The sequence below is a fragment of the Pelophylax lessonae genome, assembly GCF_965119305.1.
Source record: "Pelophylax lessonae genome assembly, chromosome: 3".
NCBI lineage: Eukaryota > Metazoa > Chordata > Amphibia > Anura > Ranidae > Pelophylax > Pelophylax lessonae.
This window is the reverse complement of record NC_138770.1, coordinates 353749074-353772067: the sequence shown is the minus strand read 5'-3', so window position 1 is coordinate 353772067 and position 22994 is coordinate 353749074. Positions and strand designations below refer to the sequence as shown.

The 22994-nt window shown below is 42.3% G+C and overlaps 1 protein-coding gene across 1 annotated transcript in view; it reads right to left on the bottom strand.

Moving 5' to 3' along the window:
• The window catches only part of MEI4 (meiotic double-stranded break formation protein 4), a gene marked incomplete at both ends in the record, with an annotated part of 227774 nt that overhangs the window by 190625 nt on the left and 14155 nt on the right, over positions 1-22994 (bottom strand). Inside the window, one exon of the mRNA XM_082250892.1 lies at positions 6063-6613. Coding sequence (XP_082107018.1) covers positions 6063-6613 — 551 coding nt within the window. The remainder of the gene's footprint in view (positions 1-6062; positions 6614-22994) is intronic.

Here is a 22994-nt window from a genome sequence, read left to right as displayed (position 1 = left end):
AGCTTGCTAATTGTGTGTATTTACTGGCTGAAATAAGACCTTCCACACATGATGAGTCATTGAGGTTGGGAATGGTATCTCAGCATATCTCTTACATGACTACTGACGTGGAACTATTTCTGCAGCTGAAAATCCACACCATATAAGAAACGCAGGAGCGTTACAATCTTACAATCAGACGACAGTTCAACACCGCCACACTTTGGAGACGCGCAGCCAAAGGGACCATATCTAAGTCCGCATCACACAAATACATGACACCCTGATGAATCTGATCCACCATAGCCAATGTTGACGGTGGGGCAGTCAGCCACCAGGGTGCGCCTGAGCACCTGCGTCCAATCTGCAATAGCCTGGGCTGCCATAATGGAAGCAAAAATCGGCTTCAGCATAGAGCCCGCAACCGTATAAGAGTGATGGGCCACAGACTCCAATCTCCTGTCCGTAGGGTCCCGGAAAGCCGGGGTATCCTCAGCAGGAATCGCAGTGTATTTATTCAAAATCGCCACCGCGTGATCCACCTGAGGCGGCACACACCAACGCTCATCAGTGGCGGGAGTAAAAGGATAACGCAGCTTAAACCTACTCGGCACAGCAAAAGGCTTCTTCAAATTGCGCCATTGTTCATCAACAGCGTGCTGAAATTCTGTAGAGCAAGGAAAAACCTGCGAAGTTTTGCGCTTTCTTTGCGTCCCGTAAGAGGACATAAAAACAGGAGGACATGGTTCATCCTCCAAATGCAGTGTTTGCTTGATAGAAGCAACCAACTCATCCATGAGTGCAAGCTCTTCAGACGAGCCAGGGGGAGAAACATCAACCCCTTCCGCCTCCCCTTCAGACCCCGCAAGGTCTAGAGATAAACGAGACCCTGAGAAGGGCACTCCAGCCATAGCATCCCCATCGCCCTCTGAATCAGAGGAAATTGACACTCTGGGCCTTTTTGTGGATCGATCAGCCACCAGCATCTGCACCTGAGCAGCTAAGTTAGCCACAATAGTAGCCAGATCAGCCCCCTCGGGGGAAGCAGCAGCCCCTTGGCCCCCTACCACGGTGGGGGGAAACTTGCTTTCCTGAGAATCCATGCCCCAGTGGACTTAAGAAAAAAGGAGTACTGCCCCTTTAAGATCGCGGCGAGCGTAGCCCACTGCACTCACTGAATACACTGACCCCCACAGGGATAGGAATACTAGGCAAGGAATACAGGAATAAGGAAAGGTAAAACCTGGAGAGATCACACAGGCTGCTGCACCGATCGCTGTCCTAGAGGAAAAGGAAGTGATGCAAGACTGACCGCCCCTATGAAGCCTATGTAAAGGCTACACAAACATGGCCGCTGGCTGAGGCTCCATAGGCAGATACAGAACAGCGCTGACATGAGGCCTGAGCCTTCGACGCCAAAATGGTGGCGCTTGGCGCCAAAAAATGCAGCTCTTTCCACACAGGACCGGCCACCATAGCTCGCTGTAAAAAAATGGTGGACCGCAGCAGCGGTCGCCGCACAGTATGCCCATAAATGTTGCACAAGCATGTCACATACAGCATACAGCATGTCTCACAGAAAACTCAGCCTGTTACACAGAGCAGAGCAGGAGAGCCCCCCCCCCCCTCTTCAGCCCACAGAAAGGCAGCAATTACTGACAGGGAGCTCAACGTTTACACACAGACATGCAGGGTCCCACAGTCCCAGACTGACACCCAAAACAGACAGGTCCCCACACAGAATACACTTACCATCCGGATGGCGTGGGGAGCCCGCACAAGCGATCAAACCGCTGCACTAAGGACAGGGAGAGTCGCAGCCAGGACGCAGTGGAACTGCGGTGCGAAACCGCAAATGGCGTCCGGTGAGGTAGCCACCTCACCGCAGCATCCCTGCAGCGAACAGGGATGGGTCGTTCATATATGCCAGGGAAACCTGAGCTGAACGCTCGATGGCAGGCTGGGAAGCCACTGGCTCTGAACCCCAGATAACCAGGGAGGCCAGCCCGAGACCCAGCACCGCACGATCATCTTCATCAGAAGAAACTAATCTAGTGCTGAAAAATAACAGCTATATAAAGAAGAGAAAACACTTGAAATAAAATCAAAGAGAGAGAATAGAGGCTGAGACTGAAATCCCAGCACAGGATAAGCCTGCTAACTCCTGAGCTAGACAATTGAAACTGAGGTAGGAATGCAGGAAGCAGGAGGGTATTGACTGAGGGGACCACCCCCTGGGGGTGGGGTATGCTAAAAGCTTTGATATTAACATATTCTGTTGCCTAGCTACTCCTACGGAGCAAAGGTCAATAACCCCATAGTGACGAATATGAAGAGGCGGCGACTGTCGGAGGACGTAAGAGAAATAAGATATTTACAAAAATGTGAGGGGTGTACTCACGTTTGTGAGATACTGTGTGTATATATATACACATATACACATACATATATACATATATATATATATATACATATATATATACACACACATATAGCCGCCACAGGAGACGAGCGGGAGGGGTACAGCGAGGGGCAAGTGCTGCGCTGCTTATAATGTGACATTTGCAGTTGCCAGAGAAGAACCACTGGTATATGGGGAGTTTGAGGAGCCGAACAGAGCCGATGGAAGGCGAAGTGAGCTGCTTCAGGATAATATAGCAAGATCAAAGCACGGAGCTCCGTCGATGGGCGACCTGCCTCGATTACATCTTGCCCATGCCCCCAAGGTTTTTTCACCTTAATAAAGAGAAGGCATTAAAGAAAACAAACCTTCTGCCTTTAGAACCACTTTAAGACAAATAAAAAACGGGCATGTAGACAAGGCTTTGCTTTGTTTTTTGTTTTTAATACATTGATCGGTTAGAGGGCCACAAACTTTCATCACATTGTTTGCACCAAACTGACTGGTATCTTGTTTCTCAAACAAAAGGACTGGTAGATCAGCTTCATTGTTACCTTCATACTAAATATATGCAGAGCCTTGCAATGGAATGTGCTAACAAAAATGGCACAAGAAAACAGGTAAAGAGTATTGGTGTAATGTATTGCTGTTAACCTTAATATGAGATCCATTATTATTTGACCACTATGAATAATGCTTAAAGGAGAAGTATAGCCAAAGCTTCTTTGACTGTACTTTTTATGGATCACAAGAGCGCAGTTAGTTCTGCACTCCTGTGACCCGTTTTCATCAGACAGAGGGCTGAAGGCCACTGTCAGCTGATGTCACAGAGCCAGTCCAGACTTGGGCAAAATCGTGGACCGGCACCTGGCTCGCCTCTCAGCGAGCCACTGAGAGCCTGAACCGGCGGCTCCCGTCCCCTCCACAGCTCAGCGCTACAGTGAGCGTGAGGGGGCAGAGCAGAGAGCTGCTTCCTGACAGTCACTAGCTGTCTGCTTAGGGAGCTGTGAGAACCGAGCGATTGGCGAGGTTTGATCGCTTGGTTCTCAATGTTAGAGTTTCCGGGGGACAAATGCAGAATCGGACCATAGGTAAGTATGATTAAAAAAAAGGATTCCCATACTTCTCTTTTAAACATCAAAATAGCGTAAGGCATTATGCACAAACTTTATTCATAATTAAACCAGAAAGCATGAACACAGGTTCTCTGACAAAGAAATAGTGAATATCAGAATTAAAATGTTATGCATTACTCATGCTCTAATTAATATAAATTCTGAAGGTGCATTAAATTAGTGTTCCACAGGATCATCATGTTTACATCTGCTCTGTATATTTGTCAGTTGCCAAGTTACTTTCTCTAAATTCTATTTTATCTCATTCACTGTCAAAACCACACAGCACTTTGCTAAGCAACCAGCTCCTGTGTAGTTTAAGGAAAACAGAAAAAAATAAAGCCCAGAGTCCAGAGAAGGGCAACAAAGCCAATAAGGGGACTGGAGGTCCTCGGTTATCAGGAATGACTACAAACATTAAACTTATTCTTCCTACAGAAGAGGAGCATAAGAGGAAATATAATCGCAATAAACAAATCTTTGAATGGTGGCTAGAATTGGGAGGAAACTAGTTAACCTATGGCCTCTAAAGAAGTCACGTGGCCACACAATGAATTTGGATGAAAAGTTGTTCAATCGTATACGGTGTAAGGGGTTCTTTACTGTTAGAGCTGTAAGGATGTGGAATTCCCTTCCACAGCTGGTGGAGTGTAGATACATTCCAAAAAACCTTTAGATGTGCTTCTTAGCGAACACAATGTACAGAGATATTAAAAATGATAGTGACATACACACACTCAGGTTGCACTGGATGAACTGGTATCTTTATTCAATCTTACTATGTAACCTGTAAAGAATGCAGAGCACATGCATGTGACCCAAATAGATGATGTCAGAGCTCAGTCCCTCAGCCTTAACCCCCACCCTCTGAAAGACCAATGGAAATCTGGAAATTTATTTGCACCTAGCGATGCGAACAATGAGGTAGCTTCCAATGCTTGGTTGGGTACACACAAAGTGACAATCACGCTTAAGCAATGCCATAGCTCTGAACCTGGAAAGCGCTCTATTGCTACTTTTCTGTCAAATGCAGAGCCCAGTGCACGAAGGTCACATTCCATGCTAGCCCCGCAACGTCCCATCCAGCGGGGTTCTAGTACCGCCTCCAAAGCCACGCTTTACAGTTGCATATAGGGACTGGCTCAGCAACTATCAAGCAGGAGTCTTAAATGAAAAAAAAAAAAAAGTAACTAGCAAAAAGATTAGGCTTGCTCGGAGTAAGAAGGGTTTTCTGGTCTGGGCCACCATTCTTGTTTGTCAGTGTTCAATGCTCCTGCAGGCGACTGTATTACATGGCAGTCTCTGAATTTCAGTGCCACTCAATGGATGAAAAAGTAAGGCTTCATTTAGACAAGCAGTTGGGAGGCGGTACAAATGAGTGGTTGAGCTGCAATTTTGCAGCCTGCCAACTTCTCCCTCCTTAAGCTGCAATAGGCAGCAGATGGGGTGTTTAGCACTCGCAGCAAAGTCTACCCAACATGTAGAGATCAATGGGTGGCAAGCCCACTGAATGCACCACACTCAGGCAAATTGGGAAAGGCCACAAATGCCCCGCAATTGCATGAAAAGCACACATTTGTCAGCACATTTTCAGCAAATTTGTCAGAAAAAATGGGAAGGTAAGGAGACACCACATTGCTTCCTCACAGCACATCTAAACTTACCCAAATACACAATGTTAAAAAAAAACTGAAAACAAATATTTACTATTTAATACATTTTTACTAGGGATAGACCGATATGGTTTTTTCAGGGCCGATATTTTGATCACAACTTGGCTATTTTGGCTGGCTGGTACAGGGCCTGTGGATGTGGGTGGCTGGCTGTGGGTGGGTGTATGGCTGAGATACACTCCCGCAAGTCTAGTCCCTACTCCAGACGAGGCTGTCCAAGGCGAAGGAGGTGGCCTAAGAAGGCAGAATGATATCGGCAATATCGGCTAGTTCCAGGGCTGATGCCGATATATCGGGGAGAGTGCATATCGGCCCCCGATAATCTGTCTATCCCTAATTTTGACCATGTATCTGATAAAGCAGCACAACATACAGTGGAAAAAGCACTGATGCAATCCATATCAATCAAGCTAGTTTATGTAGGGTAAGCCTGATGACAGCTGAACTAACTTTGCTTTCAATGCTTAGTAAACATTAATGTCTTTTGTCTAATATGTGAAAACGTGTAACAGAAGTACCACCATTGTCTTGAGGTGGCCTAGCACAAAGAAGAGTTAAACAGAGCAGAATATTACAGAATGTCTCTGTTTAACCAGATCTGGGGCCAGCTTAAAAGTTGTACAAAATAAAATTCTTACCTATACGGCTTTAGCTTAACACATGTATCGTTTCCAACAGAAATGTACTCAACACCTCACAAAACAGCAGTTCAACCTGTACCTATGTTTAACAAATGTTAGTATGACTGTATATGCCTAAGTGTGGAGTTTCTATAAATAAAGCTGTAGTGCAGTCCTAAACTTAGAGCTAGGTGCACTGGCGCATTGCGATGGCAACAATGAGAGATATACATACCAAAAACTATATAATCAAACCAATATTATTATTACTTACCCTATTTATTTGGCTGTTTGTTAAAATAATCTGGAGTAGACTTTTTTCAAAAGTTTCTAACCTCTTCATGCATTCTCTGAGAATATTCTTGGAAAAATGTGAATCAGAAATGAGGTTTGTCACAGTTTCAATGGCTTCTGTTTGAAATTTTGAGACAGATGGATTTGGATTTTTATATAAACCAAGTAAACCATTTAGCAGTCCAGACACTGACTCTGGTACTATACCACTATCATCTCCAAACGCTGTCAAATTCATTAGATGACCTCCTACTGTTGCCAGTTTTTTCAGTCCAAGAAGATGATTAAGAAAGTCGATCTGACTAGACAGCTGTCCCTTACCAACTGTAATGCATTTTTTAATTGGATGAGGATTTGAAGGCGAAGCAAAACTTGACAGGCTTGTTAAGGGTAGGTCACAGTTGTTAGAACTTTGAGAAACTGTCAGTGCATCTACTCCATCTTCATTAGAAATATCACACCCAGAATCGTCTTCTAATTGACTCATTGATCGGGAATCTTCAAGTGGCTCTGATGCCAAGCCAATGTTTTCTGTAAAAAATAAAATAAAATCATATGCATGTAATGAAGAACACTTATTATAACTGTCCATTTATACATACCAACCTTAGCTACAGACATCAAAACACAGAACTCTAAATACCTCTAAAGCTTTACCAAAAAGATCATGCTTATTATTTTTTTGACAAATTATCAAGTTAAACTTCCAGCTACAAAAACTTTCTATATATGAGAGCAACTTCATCATTAACTTATTTTGTTTTCTTCATCAACTATTTTGTATTGAGGGTCAAAATAACAGCCAGGCAATTGAACGTTACAACAATTACTCTAAATCTGATTCTAGTAGTTTGAAAAAGAAAAGTAAAGCATCAATACTTAAGAAAGTGTTATGTTTTGCTGAAATACAAAAAACAGTACATTTATTAACAATAATTAATAAGGAAAATCAATACCACATCTGGAGCAAATTCTGCATTTTATCACAATGTACCAGACAGGATCACATCTCACTGTACAACAGCGCAGCAAATCATGCTACTGTACAGTGACACTCCCCCTACTATTGGCTTAGTGTAGTCAAAATGGACAGCTGCCGGACAGTAAACCGCTATGGTTTAACTATGCAGTAGCTGTCTGTTTAGTGTGAAAGTGCCCTTAACCTCCTAGTAACAAAGATCTCATGCTGGCTACCATTTCTCTAAAACACTTAATGACCTGAGATCACTGAGTCTACGTAGATGCCCAAACCAAATTTAGCAACTGGAGTATGCATTTTTTACTTTACTATTACTCAAAGGCTCAATGGCTAATTTAAATACCTATAATATAGAATATAAAGAATAAACTTTTTGTTTTAAGGACATACAAGGATTTTATTTGGTACACTGTTATAATAAGTATACTGCTCATTTTTTAATTTATCAAAAGCAGACAAAGTTTAACATTTAATAAAAAGAGTGTTTGTTTAATTTATTTACACACTGTAATGTTATCTAGAACTTTATCTCGTCAATTTACAGATGCCACTGTGCATCTATCTCTCTGTACTCTGTGCAGACAGGGAAGGACAAATATGCAAACAGAGGAACAAAGCAGCAGACAGAAACGATGCTTAGTGCTCTTAATTGAGACAAGTATACACTATACAGTAGAGGGATATGGTTTGTTCATATTTAATGTTTGGGGTTTTCAACCATTTTAGAGTGCTTGTAAACCTGACATAAAATATGAACAAAAGTATATCTGTCTATAATGTGTACTGTCTCAATTAAGAGAACTAAGCGTAATTTCTCCCTGCTGCTTTGTTCCCCTGCTATCAGCATGGGTCACTTCCGAGACGTTTTTCTGACACCAAGAGAAAGGGGAGGGCACTCCAGTTAATTTACAGCCTCAACTCTGTTTCTGTGTGCTATGTAAAATGGGGGGGGGGGGTGTCCCTTTCCTCCAATAAGCTCTCAGACCTCTCCTCTCTGAGCTCTGCAGAGTCTAACTTCAACTCTCATCCCCTTTTTTCTGACAGCTCAGACATGTTTTATCAGTTCTGCACTTTGAGCAGACGTAGAGAAGAGTAGACTTCAGATAAATAGGTACAACTTATGTAGGAGGATTTGTTTTATCTCATTGTATCACCTCAGGACAGTTCCTTCATTGGGTATATGTAAGGGTTTACAACTACTTTAGAGTAAAAATGTCCCAATAACTGTATCGCCCCCCTCACCTTCCTGTATACTTACCCAAGTCCTATCTTGATCCAGCGCTGTACCTGTCTGCAGTGGCCCTCTCCTGTCTCTCTGTTTACAATACTATTGCACAGAGCAGGTAAGTAGAACGTGTTATTTTTTAAAAAAAAAAAACCTTTAGTCCCTTTAAACCTTTAAATCCGTTTTTCCTGTTACTTGTGACTACACTATTGTTAACACCCACCGCCCGCCCCCGCCAGCTTTATATCCCTTGCTCAATATGGCCTAAGACTTAGCCTGATTAGGGAGCACTAAAAAACACAAATAAATCCAGCGCTAGTATGACAGGGCCATAGGCTGGCCATACACTATACAATTTTCTTGTTCAACTTTCCTTTAGATTTACCAAAACCATGTAATATAGGGTCAAACCTAAACACTTTCAATTTGTATGCAGTCAGGCAGGCCCTTGCACTACATAGTTTAAGGTAAATCTAAAGGAAATTGAATAAGAAAATTGTATAGTGTATGGCCAGCCATACTCTCTATCATAATTGGTATAACACCTGGGGGTCATGTAGCAGCTGTGTGGGAACAAAACACACCAGGAAGAATGTTCAAAAGTATCAGTCAAACAAGGGTTAACCACATATAAGCGCTATATATGAACCCACCGATGATGGTTACTGATGGCAGCAATAATAGTCATGAATGATGCCAATGTAGTAAATAGAAAATTGAAAAGTCGTCAGGACAAGCATACGAGAAGCAGGCACTCCTCACGCTCCCCTGCATTGGGTCACCACACATGCCGCTCACCACCAGCGGCTCTATAGTGGTTCAAGCATCGTTTTGGTCCTTCTTCCCACAGAGTCTGATGTCACGTCTGGGTCCCCTTGCCGGTCGGCACTCATCGTGGTTGATCGGAGCAGCCACAGACAGCGATCCTCCTTGCCTCCTATACTGAGCATTGTGTGACCCCTTTTCCACCCTTCCCTGTTCAGGATTGAGGCATTCCATTATCATCTCCTCACAGCCGAGCAAGGCACAACTGTCCCCACTGCTGCATTGTTCCTGAATAGTTTTATGCCTTCACACACACACTTGGTCACCAAGCTGTGAGTTTTTAACCCCTTATTTTGGCTTCACCATTGCAGATCCAGCGGGGGTCATTGTACAAGGTGTACTGCTTTTTTATACATGCATGCAACTCACTTTGAATAAAACTTTTCAATGTTCTATTTGCTACATTGGCATCATTCATAACTATTATTGCTGACATCATTAATCATCATTGGTGGGTTCATATAGCGTTTATATGTGGTTAACCTTTGTGTGACTGTTTAGGGAGCACGCGTGCTCCAAACTGAGATGAAAAATCTCAGTTAATGTCAGTTGGCCTAAATCAGTTATAAATATATTTGGACACAACATGTATACTTGATGTTATGTTTCTGTTCATATTTTTTAAATTAAAATTTGACAGACATCCTTAATTACTAATAATATCTAATGTACTTTACAATGTTCCTGACATATTTCAGCCTCCTGGATTTTATTTTCATCTGGCCTTCAGATATGAAAGGCAGAGTGATTTAACACCAATTCTGATTTGTCATCCATGTGACGAAATTAAAAGTATGCCTTTTGCAATAAACTTTGCACAAAATAGTTCATTTGCATTTAATTTTAATGGTCCAAAGAATGTCAGGCAAAATGGTCGGCCCTCACGCATGTTCATTTCATCAAATCTGGCCCTCTTTAAAAAAAGTTTTGACACCCCTGGTTTACGGGAACGGTATAGCATCTACAAATGGTGGAATCTTATTTTATTTTCATACTACTAATGGCAGCGATTAGCGACTTTTAGTGGGACTGCGATATTGCAGCGGACGATCAGACACTGACAAAATATATGCACTGTCACTGTACTAATTATACTGGCTGGAAAGGGGTTAAACATCTAGGGCAATCAAAGGCTTAACTGTGTACCTAGCCAGTGTTTTTGTGTACTGTGTTAGGTGCTTTTACTAGGCAAAGTGATGGTCCCTTCCCCCATCAGAACGGAGATCTGCCTTGTTTACATAAGCAGATCTCAGTTCTGTGAGTTTTACTGAAAAATGGCAGGTGCTGGAGGACATCAAGTGCCTAGCTACGGCAGATCAGCTTACACTTTGATTATTCACAGCAGAAGCAGCCTCAACTTCTTTGGTCAACCAAGGCAAGGCCTGTTTTGAGTGGAACCTCTTGTTAAACCGCTGTATGGTCTTGGCCACCGCGCTGCAGCCACGTTTCGGGGTCTTGGCAATCTTATAGCCTAGGCCATCTTTATGTAAAGCAACAATTTTTTTTCCAGATCTCCAGAGAGTTCTTTGCCATGAGTTGCCATGTTGAACTTCCAGTTGCCAGTTGTTGCCAGCGGTTTAGACATTAATGGCTGTGTGTTGAGTTATTTTGACGGGACAGCAAATTTACATTGTTATTCAAACTGTACACTCACTACTTTGCATTGTAGTAGAGTGTCATTTCTTCAGCGCTGTCACATGAAAAGATATAATAAAATATTTAGAAAAATGTGAGGGACGTACTCACTTTTGTGAGATACTTTGTATATATATATATATATATATATATATATATATATATATATATACTTGATAAGCCAAATATGGCCAAGAAACAACAGGGGAGAGGAGGAACAGGATGGGAAAAGGGAACAGGGGAAAAAAGTTTTTTCATGGTACCGTCAAAGGACAGGGACAATTAAATAAAATCAAAGATTTTTGTTACAAATAGTATGAAAAAAATAAGAGTATGACAATCAATAGTAAATTGCATATTCCTAAAAATGTTGTCAGTTCAAGGGGCTAAATTGCAGTGACATTGTTTTACCCTTTGTTGTAATACAATACAATACAATACAACACAACATGTCTTCAAGCCTGCAGTTGGGCCACACTCTACATGTTTTGTGGCTGAAGCCGCTTCTTTAGGAGATTGAGAACATAAAAGGACCAAAATCCTGCAAGGACAAAACGTACATAAGTCTACAATGTACAGACAGTAACAAATTAGTACAATTATCTTTTTACAAATTGTTTGGTAGCTGTGGAGGACCACAAATGCTCACCCTGGACAACAAAACCACCAGAGATGGAATTCCAAAAGCCAAGGGGCCGCCAATTATACTTTAACCTGGGGTGAATGCAGGAACAAGATACATTTTGCCAACCTGAGTAATATAGATGAGGTGATAAAATTACCTATATATGTCATATAAGTATATTTATGACAGTTTCAGATAGATGATACGTAGAGAAGGGTGATCTAAATATACTCTGTACATACCACACTGATATTGCTAGCAAAGGGCCTCTTAATATATGGCTACTGTAAAAAATTATCCAAATGCCCGATCAGAGCTTGGGCAGGGTGGAAGATATCTCTGAGACCGAATTAAAATCTGTAAAAGCTTGTAAAGAGGTCATATGTAAGTGGGGACAAATAATAGCTTGTGATAGATAACAAACAAGCTTGTACATACCATAAGAGCACACAGTGACAGACCGACAGATCTTTAGGAAATAGTCAATGTGTATATACATATATAGGAGTGGAATAGATATATTAATGTGCATGGTCATAGATCATGCACAAATAATGACACATTAGCCATTAAATATACAATGTAGTCTAAAAAGTCTAAGTATCCTTGCCCACTATGGTTTGAATAAAGTGAGATATATAGCGATGGGAATGTACAGAGCCTGTATGTAGTTTTAGTAGTTAATGCCTGTCGTGAAATGAGCCCTTAGTTAGTCTGCTGAGTCACAAGGAATATAGAGAGGTATGCGTGATCATTAAATACTCCTCAAATGTTTACCTGCTTCCTGTCACAATTTCACTTGGTGCACGCCTGCCGCAAGATCGCTGTGTGCGGCAGTGGTGCCTTTTTATCCGCTTCAATCCGGCCTGTCATATCCGCCCATCAGTCCAGGAAGTGACGCCAGCTGGACCCGAATTATACAATAAATTCTTGACAAATTGGACGATCTAGAGAATAGATCAATACGCAACAACCTGTGGGTCATTGGTCTCCCTGAAACCTATAACATGGAGTCCCAACAAGAAATTTGCACCTCACATATACCTCAGGGGCTGAGAATCACTGCTACATGCTTGGTAGAAAGGGCACACCGTTTAGGAGCCCCTCCAATGACCGACGCACCCCACGGCCGGTCATAGTCCATTATCTACACTACTCAGACAGAGGCAAAATACTACGCTCTTTCAGAAATTCCAAATCCCTCCAGCTTGACGGCCATAAACTACTCCTCTTTGCAGACTATTCACAAGAAGTCTCCTGCAGGAGAACAGCCTTTCAACCAATCTGTGCTGCCCTCTATCAAGAGGGGGTGAAATTCACCCTGGCCTACCCGGCAACGCTCCACCTGACGGACCACTCCGGGAACCCGAAATCCTTTACCCATCCGGAGGAAGCCTCACACTACCTACAAGCCTACCCGCATTTACCTATGGGCACCTCTAGTCCACCGACTCGCCCTCACCAGCAGGACCCGAAAGACCAACGCAGTCCAAGAAAAGACCTGCCCAAGAAACCACGTCTTTCCAGCCTCTCTGGACACGGCAGACCCCGTTAACCTAGAGTTTGAGGCCTCTATACCAATCCTATATCCTTTCTCACTTGTATAATGTAGCTGCAGCTAACTGTTTTTGTTCACTTGTTATTAGTTTTTGTTAAACTAATTGGTATTTTCTCATTCTTCATAGACACTACTATATGGACCACGCACAATCTTACCGAAGGATGGTTTTTCCCCTATGAGGTGGCCGGGGCCCTACTGCTCTACTCGAGTGCCCACGCTTCCTGGGCATGGCCCGGAGAGAGGGACAATTTCGAAGTATGCTGGCGACCACCTTGTATCCTCCGGTAACGCAGCTTGCGCGAGAAGGAGTCACATGAGGAAAAAAGAGAAGTCCAGGCTCACCTTGGTATGTTATTATTATTTTTTGTTTCTACTTCTAGGCCCACGTTGGGCTACCATCCTTCCCGGACCCCCCCCCCCCCCTCAGGACACAAGATTCAACACCTCCAATATAGCCCTTCTAGTGCCACCCCCATCACTCATCGAATGACAAACCAAGCCCACTTTACATCGCTATTACACACACTAATCACATCCCCTTCCTCCACTCCTATAACATGCAAATAGTATCATGGAACGTCAATGAGCTTAGATCACCCCACGAATGCATGGCGATCCTCTGCCATCTAAAATGCCTAAAAACGGACATAGCGATCCTCCATAAGACACACCTAACTACTGAAGACTTCCTCCGCATGCGCAAGCTCTGGATGGGACAGGTACATGAATCCCCTGCAGTTAGGGGCAAGGCTGGGGTATTGCTTTTTAATCCACAGGCAACTAACTGCCAAGTGAGGTAATTTCATTCCAGGGGGTACGACGAAGGATGCCTCTTCACAGCCACACTTCAAACACCCACCAGAGAATGGACAATATCCAATATCTAAGCCCCAAACTCTCCTATGAAAAGTTTTTTTTCATACCTTGACAACTCTAGCTAATCATATCCATCTCCCACTTCTGATTGGCGGAGATTTCAAATCTGTCCTCAACCATCTCGAAGACAAATCTCAAAACTTTCACTCAAGCGGTCAAAGACCCATTAATCCACCCTCACCCTTACTGCACTTTAATGATAGCCTCCATCTAATTGATATCTGGAGACTGATGCACCCTGAAGGAAGGGAATATACCTTCTTCTCTCCCCCTCACAACTCATTATCAAGAATAGATTATCTTTTCTCCAACTCTCTAAACACCACAAGTTATTTCGCTGAATGTGTCCGGAAAGTACAAAGTCAGGGTGATCGAGTTATGGTCTGATAGGATCGATGGTAGAAGTGGATAGGAATTGCAGGTCGGATTGTGATAAAAAAAAAAAATAGTCCAGTATGAGGTATGGAGAAATATGTGTGGTCAGGTGTGCGCCAGGTGTCAAGGACCTATAGATCAGAGATTTAATGCTTTTAGTACTAGGTAAGGAATGGATGAGGAACCAGTGGACGTTTCTATGATGGGATGAAGTGGTACTGTACATTAAGGTCTCCTTCCATTACTAAAATGCCAGCCTTAAAAGTCGATAGTTGTGTTATCATAGAGTCTAGAAAGGAGACTTATTTAGTGTATGGGCAATATAGGTTCACTACAGTGATCAGTCTATTATACAAGATACCTTTTATAAAAAGGAACCTGCCTTTATTGTTTGCTAGAGTGTCTGTAACAGTGATGGGGAAGTGTTTGGAGATGAGGATAGATACACCTTTAGATTTGGCCAGATTATTGGTGGCATGATGCGCAATTGTAAAATAATGGTTGGTTAATCTGGGCATCTGGTCTGTAAAGAAATGTGTTTCCTGGATGAGAACTACATCTGCTTTTTGTTTCCTCATAAGCATTAGCAATTGTGATCTTTTCTCTGGGACATTCAGGCCTTGGGCATTAATCGAGATTAATTTCAACTTTTTGGAAAGGTTCTCTTTACTACGATTGGCTGCCATAGCTGTAATATAAGGTATATAGGTTGTGTAGCACAATGCGTACTATCTAGGACTGGGGAAATGGAGAGCATTGAAAAAATACAGAAGAGGGGTTTGTGTTTTGGTAGTGTGGGAAGGGGAGCAGAGAATAAGGGTAGTGAAGGGAATTAGAGTAGGAGTAGATGTAGGGATAGGGGTATCACGGGAGGCAAGTAAGAACCAGCTAACTTGCCCATTGTATTGTTCAAAGTTCCCGACACTGTGCAGCTGTGGGGTGTGAGACAGTATTCAAATCAGGTGTAGTGTGTCTGCTAGGTGGAGTAAACTGTATGTGCGTAATATATGTGGCCAAGGCCTAGAAGAGGAAAAAAATATAACATGTTGACTAGAGAACGAGACCTTAGGTAGGATTATGTGAGTAATCAGATTTGTCATGAGGGGTGTGTTGAGCTAAGTTTGAAAAGTAGCATACAATGTTGAGATTTAACTATCACTTCACAGAGGTCTTGTTATAAGCCCCTGGGGGAGTTATAGTAGGTGTGTCCTTGAATAAAGCCTAAGATTTTGCAAAAACGTCATAACTGATAATTTGACAGGCAGAATTTTCAGCCCTAAATTCAAGGTAACAGAGTCTACCTGACTTAAAAAAAAACAAATATGTCATCCATAGGAAAGAAAACAAAGGATACTAAGTAAGATATAGAATATAGCTCTAAAGAGAGCCTTATGTTATCTTAGGCTCAGGTCTAAAGCCAGAGTGAAACTTGGAATTTTTTTACAATGTCTGTAGAGACTAAATTTATTTTTTATAAGACTCTCTTTGTAGCGTTACGCGGAAGTCAGAGGTTAAAAATCCCTTGTTCTCTTTCCAGTAACAACAGAACAGCATTAGGCTCAAGCACGGGTGCATGGGAACCCTTTTCGCTCTAAATTAAATTGTTTTCTTGGGAGCGATAATAGTGGTGAACATCAACCAAATAGAAGAGCGAAGACATTCAGTTATAAAATCACCGGTGATGAGGGGGATTCAACATCATCAGTGATAATGACATCAAGAGACAGATTAAGAGCTATATCAATTTTGTAGACCTTCAGTGAGATTATAGATAGAGTAGATGGGTGTTTATGAGAGATGTTCTGAGAACCAAACTGTCTATCCATTCAGATCAGACATTGTGGAGTAAACAGGAACTGGCTTTTTATTGGAACATGACACAGGAATCAAACATGTCACCTCATCATTTGTAAGAAGAACACAGACAGGAAGAGATAACCAACAAGTACAGTGCAGTGTACAGGAAATGACAACACATCATAGAGAATGCATAGCATATCACTAAGCATTAGCGACATCTACTGTCCTATTTGTGAACTGCAATAGGCTAATCTGCTAAGCTGAAAGCTGTTGTATCTCCAACACCCCTTCTCAACAGCTAAGGCTTAGTCTATTAAACCCATCTTCTTTGTAAGCCTTGAGAGTCTTTCAGTGGTCAGAGGCTTTGTAAGGACATCTGCTGTCATATCCTCGGTTGGGCAATAAAGTAACTCAAGAAGACCTTGCTCTTGAAGATCCCTAAGAAAGTGGAACTTCACATCAATGTGCTTGGTTCTTGAATTAACTCCTTCCATGCGCGCAAGTGCGAGGCATCCTTGATTGTCCTCATAGATTTCTGTTGGTCCCAACTGTGGTTGACCCAAATCTGTTAATAGCTGTCTCAGCCATATAACTTCTTGACTTGCCTGCGCTGCAGCAACGTATTCTGCTTCAGTAGACGACAATGAAACAGAGAGTTGCTTTTTACTAGTCCAAATGATGGCACCTCCTGACAGAAAAAATTAGTAGCCACTGGTAGATTTCCTGTCGCTGGTGTCTCCTGCCCAGTCAGCATCCACATATCCTGTTAAGGTGCTTTCATCACTTGCTGGTAACTTTAGCTTGTAGTGCGAAGTCCCTTTAAGATAGCGAATGATGCGCTTTACAGCATTCCAGTCCTTTTGACTTGGCATCAAAACCTTTCTGCATAGGATTCCAACAGTTGCTGCAATGTCCGGCCTTGTAGCAGTGGTAGAATATAGCAATTTCCCTATTGCCTTCCTGTATTGAGTATTAGTAGGTAATGGGTTATCTTGGCAATTCATCTCCTTTAGGTAGTTGGTTTCCATAGGAGACTTTACTGGTTTGGCGTCTTCCATTCCAAATGTTCCAAATGTTCCAATTATTTGCATCCAAAAACTCTTAGGTGTTTTACATTTGGCTTCTCATTGTGCCAAAGTTCATATGGAGTTTTCTCTATTGTTCTGGAAAGAAGTCTGTTCTGCAAATATGTAGCTGTCATAGCTGCTTCACCCCAGTATTTTTGTGGTAGTCCAGAGTCTGTCAGCATACATCTGATCATTTCAGTCAGAGTTCTGTTCTTTCTTTCAGCTACTCCATTTTGTTCTGGTGTATATGGAACGGTCTTTTGATGTTCTATTCCATTCTCTTTTAAGTACTCTTGTATCTTATATCCTGTGAATTCACCTCCATTGTCACTCCGAAGTATGAGAGGTTTCCTCTGAAACTTGTTACTGGTCTTTATTATATAGTCTTGTAATTTGTCAAAAACTTCACTCTTGTGCTGTATTAGGTAGGTGACTGTGTATCTTGAATAGTCGTCTATAAAAGTCACTATGTACCTGTTGCCTCCAGGTGTAGGTGGGTTTAGGGGACCACACACGTCACTGTGAACTAAGTCAAGTGGTCTTGAAGCTCTCTTCTGACTGACTTTGGGAAGTGTCGCTCTTGTAGCTTTGGATTTAATGCAACATTCACACTTAACAGTAACTGGACAAGGAGATATTGTTAGATCCCTTGTCAGATTCCTCCTCTGTAGTTCCTGTATGCATTCTGGGTGTCTGTGACCTAGACGTCTGTGCCATATATGTATACAGTCATTGTGCTTGTGTGTACATAGTCTCACCTTTTCCTTCACTGTGTCGAGGTGATATAGGTGATCATCCAGCTTGGCACTTGCTACTGTCTGGTTGCCGTTTAGGATAGAACACTTGTCACCTTGGAATTTTACAGTGAGTCCTCTGGCTGTCAGACGCTTCACAGATAACAGTCCTCCTTCTAGATTAGGAACATAAAGTACATCTTTCACTGGTATGGCTAGGTTGTGTCCCGCATCATCAGGGCATACAAGGGTTCCATGCCCATATCCTTCTGCATGTATTTTGCTTCCATCTGCAAGATAAATAGTTTCTTTGTTGTTCAGATCAAGTTCTGTGAAAAAACTTCTATCACTTGTCATGTGACTGGTTGCCCCGGAATCGATGCACCAGCCTTGACATTTATTGTTGCCTGTCGCTTTAAATGTGGCATTCCAGTTTCCTTCCCATGGATCATTGATTGTGGCTTTGACCTTTTGTTTAGCATAAGATGGAAGCTGTCTTCTTTGCTCTGCTTTCCATATAGTACAGTCTTTCTTTTGGTGTCCCTGTTTGTGACATCTGAAACACACCCTGGTCTCTTTCCTGTGTAACCTTGCGTCTGTAGCTTTAAGAGCGGTTCTGGTGTCAGTTTCTGTGGAGTCATGCACTAATTCCTTTCTTCTCTGATACTCATCTATGAGCCTGGTTTTTACAAATGTTAGCGTCAGATCTGTCTCAGGTCGTGTCTCCAGTGCATTAATCAGTGCAGTATATGTATCGGGCAAACTGCATAACAACATGGCTGCAGCGTGGCTGTCTGTTATATTCTCCCCGATTGATCTGAGTTGTGCAATCACTTCCAGCATTGTATTTATATGCGCCTGCATGTCCTGTTCTCTGCTAAGTCTCATACTGTAAAGTTTCCGCAGTAGAAACAGCTTGGTGTTTAAACTGGATCTTTCATGCAGTCTATTTAGAATGTCCCACATGCCTTTCGCTGTGTCCTCATGGCGTATATGTATGAGCTGATCATCCTCCACTAGCAAGCATATGGTGGCCCGTGCCTGTCTGTTTTTCTTGTCCCAGTCCTGATTATTGTCCTGTGGCCTCTCTGTAGTGGTAACCTTCCACAAGTCATCTCTAGATAATAGCATTTCCACTTTAAACTTCCATAGCTGATAATTGTCATTGTTCAGCTTGGCCACTGAGAGTTTAAGCTCTGAGTTTCCAGACATATTTCCCTCCTTTATATATAAACAGTCTTACTTGTCTATAGGAGATGTCACTGGAAACCTTCCTTATGTCGATCTCCGCATCAGTCGCACTGTCTCCTATTCAAGGCTTTGTTCTGCCTGGGCCGCACCTGGTCATAAGACTTTATCCGGATCCTGGGCCCATAACCTGTTGCAGAGTGCGATCACTGGGTGCAGTGGAGTCCATTCAGATCAGACATTGTGGAGTAAACAGGAACTGGCTTCTTTATTGGAACATAACACAGGAATCAAACATGTCACCTCATCATTTGTAAGAAGAACACAGACAGGAAGAGATAACCAACAAGTACAGTGCAGTGTACAGGAAATGACAACACATCATAGAGAATGCATAGCATATCACTAAGCATTAGCGACATCTACTGTCCTATTTGTGAACTGCAGTTAATCTATAATAGGCTAAGCTTTAAAGTTGTTGTATCTCCAACAGTATCAGGTCATGGACAGGGTCAGGGAATACATCAGTTGGCATAGGTGCTCATTACACATCTCATGGCTAGTTCCATAGTGAAAAAGAATACCTCTGTGTGGCAAGTCCTGGGTTTAGAAGGACATATTAAGGTTGAGGTTGATCCCTGTCTTAAAGACTTGGTATACTGGTTATCAGATAGCATCTATTCCTGCATATCTTTTTATCAGGGGGAACAGGCCACAATGGAACATATGCGCACTTTAGAAGTTGTTTTAGCATTGATGTCTTTCAATGTTTAAAGGAAAAGTTCAATAGAAATGTGCAGAGGGTGGTGATGGAGGTTTGAAATCCAGCCTTCTGTGATGACCTTTGAAGAATGTTCAAAGATGGCAAATTAACAGTAAAAGAAAGAACTTATCTGTGAATCGGGTAGAAGTATCTATGATCGATTTAGGCTTCCTGTCTGGGTCTCCAATGAGCGGGAGATGTAGGACTGAGCTCCTGCAGAGATTTGCGAGCAGGCGGAGCGGGTGATCCTAATCTCGGTAATCTGTGATGTTGTTGGCAAGAGGATTGGACGTCCATCTGGTTTTCTCTGTGTAGGACCCTCGTAGGGAGGAATCTGTACTAGAGGGATATCCAGGTGTTCACAAAATTGGGGAAGGTCTTCTGGAACCCTTAACATGGCTGTGCATCCAGCTATGGATGCAGAGAGGCAGAAGAGGCATTTTCATCTATTAGTGTATAGCCTGTGCTTGCAAGACCTTGCAATGTTGTAAGGTTATGTTTAACAGGTCTTGATAAATCCTGACTTCAGCAGATTCAAAGATGATATGTATACAATTCAGTGCTTTTTGAAGGATTTCCTCTTTGATGCAAAAACTGGAGAGACAGCATATTATGCCTCTTGAAGGATCAGCGTCCCTTCTTTTCAGGCGTAGTGCCCGATGGATTGTTTCTATCTCAATATTATTGAATGCAGATCGATCTAGTAAATCATTAAAATTGTTTCACACCACTTTTTTAATTTGATCATTTTTGCACAGACTCCAGGATCCCCCGGATTTGCAGGTTATTTCTGTGGCTGCGATTGTTCAGATCTTCTAAGTTACATAGTTACATACATAGTTACATATTTTGTGAGGTTGAAAAAAGACATCAATCCATCCAGTTCAACCTATGATGTGTGTGTGCGTTTGCTGTTAACCGTACATTGAATGCCCCTGTATGTTGTGGTCTTTAAGGTGCCCATCTAATAGTTTTTTTAAACTATCGATGCTCCCTGCTGATACGACTGCTTGTGGAAGAGAATTCCACATCCTTACTGCTCTGACAGTGAAGAACCCCTTATGTATTTTAAGGTTAAACCATTTCTCCTCTAGTTTTAGTGAGTGGCCAAGTGTCTTATTATATTCCCTTTCTCTAAAAAGTTTGTTCCTTATGCTAGGGTCATCACCAGTACAGTATTTGTACATATCCCCCTTCAATCGTCTCTTCTCCAGAGAGAATAAGTTCAGTGCTTGTAGTCTTTCCTCATAGCCGATGCCCTTCATTCCCCTAATTATTTTTGTTGCCCTTCCCTGGACTCTCTCCAGTTCCAGCACATCCTTCCTGAGGACCGGTGCCCAGAACTGGACAGCATACTCCAGATGTGGCCGGACCAGAGTCTTGTAGAGTGGGAGAATAATCTCTTTATTTCTGGAGTGAATCCTCTTTTTTATACATGCCAGTATTCTGTTGGCTTTGCTTGCAGCGGCTTGGCATTGCATGCCACTGCCAAGCCTGTTGTCCACCAGTACCCTCAGGTCCTTTTCCATCCTAGACTCACCCAGGGCCCCCCCATTGAGTAGCTTGCTTTCATGTTTCTGATGCCCAAGTGCATTACTTTACATTTTTCAACATTAAACCTTATCTGCCAAGTAGTTGCCCACCCCATTATTTTGTTCAGGTCCGCTTGTAAGGTTTCCACATCCTGCATAGAAGATATTGGCATGCTTAGTTTAGTATCAATCATAAATACTGTGATTGTACTAGATATCACCCTCTTCTAGATAATTTATGAATAAATTAAACAGGATTGGTCCCAGGACAGAACCTTGGGGGACCCCACTTTCCACACCTGCCCAATCCAAGTACTCCCCATTTATCACCACCCTCTGGACTCTCCCCTGGAGCCAGTTTTCTATCCAGGTACTCACCCTATGGTCCATACCTACATTCCTTAGTTTGTACAGTAAGCGCTTGTTGGGAACGGTGTCAAATGCCTTTGCAAAGTCCAGATACACCACATCCACAGGCTTACCTTTATCTAGGTGGCAGCTCACTTCATCGTAGAAGGTTAATAGATTGGTTTGGCAAGAGCGATTTTTCATGAACCCATGCTGATTACTACTAATAATACAGTTTTCATTACTAAAGTCTTGTATGTGGTCCCTTAACATCCCCTCAGAAATCTTGCAGACTACTGATGTTAGGCTGACCGGCTTATAGTTACCCAGGATATATCTCTGCCCTTTTTTAAATATTGGTACCACATTGGCTTTTTTCCAATCAGCTGGCACCATACCCGTCTGTAGACTATCCATAAAGATCAAGAATAATGGTCTGGCAATCACCTGGCTGAGTTTTTTAAGTTTAGTTCTAAGTCTATCCTCTGTTAGCCATGGGGGTACTTCCTGAGGTGTATTATTTAGATTTACAAGCTGGGTTAGTGTAGCCCCCCCCCCCCCGCTTCTTTTGTGAAGACTGAAGAGAAGAAATTATTTAACACTTCCGCCTTTTCTCTGTCCTCTGTGGCCAAATTTCCTTTGTTGTCTTTTATGCGTGTTCTGGCCTCGCTTTCTTACTGTTTATATACTTAAAAGAATTTCTTGGGGTTCTTTTTACTCTCTTCCGCTATATGTCTCTCGTGTTCTATTTTAGCCGTCTTGATTTCATTTTTACATTTCTTATTACACTCTTTGTAATGCTTGAAAACTGCCAATGGCCCCTCAGCCTTGTATTTTTTGAAGGCCTTTTCTTTAGTATTAATATGCATTTTTATGTTGGAGTTTAGCAACCCAGGGTTTAGTTCTGCATTTTTAAATGTATTTCCCTTTGGAATGCACTGGCCAATCCCTTTGTTAAGTATGCTCTTGAACTCCCATTTTTCCTCCGTGTTCTTTGTTCCCAGGGTTCTATCCCATTTGATATTTTCTAGCAGAGAGCGCAGTTTTGGGAAATTGGTTCTTTTGAAATTCAGTGTCCTTATATTACCCTTGTGTTTCCTATTACTGTAATTAATACTGAAACTTATTGACCTATGGTCACTGTTTCCTAAGTTGCCCCGTATTTCTATATCCATGAGCAGTTCTGTATTGTTGGTAATCGGTAGGTCAAGTACCGCATTGTTTCTTGTCGGTACGTTCACCATCTATACACCATTGAATACCCCTGAATGGTCGCCATCCAATCATGAGAGCTGTCGAACCAAGTCTCTGTTATCCCCACAAAATCTAAGCCCTCTTCATACATCAGCAGCTCCAGCTCTCCCATCTTGTTTGCCAGG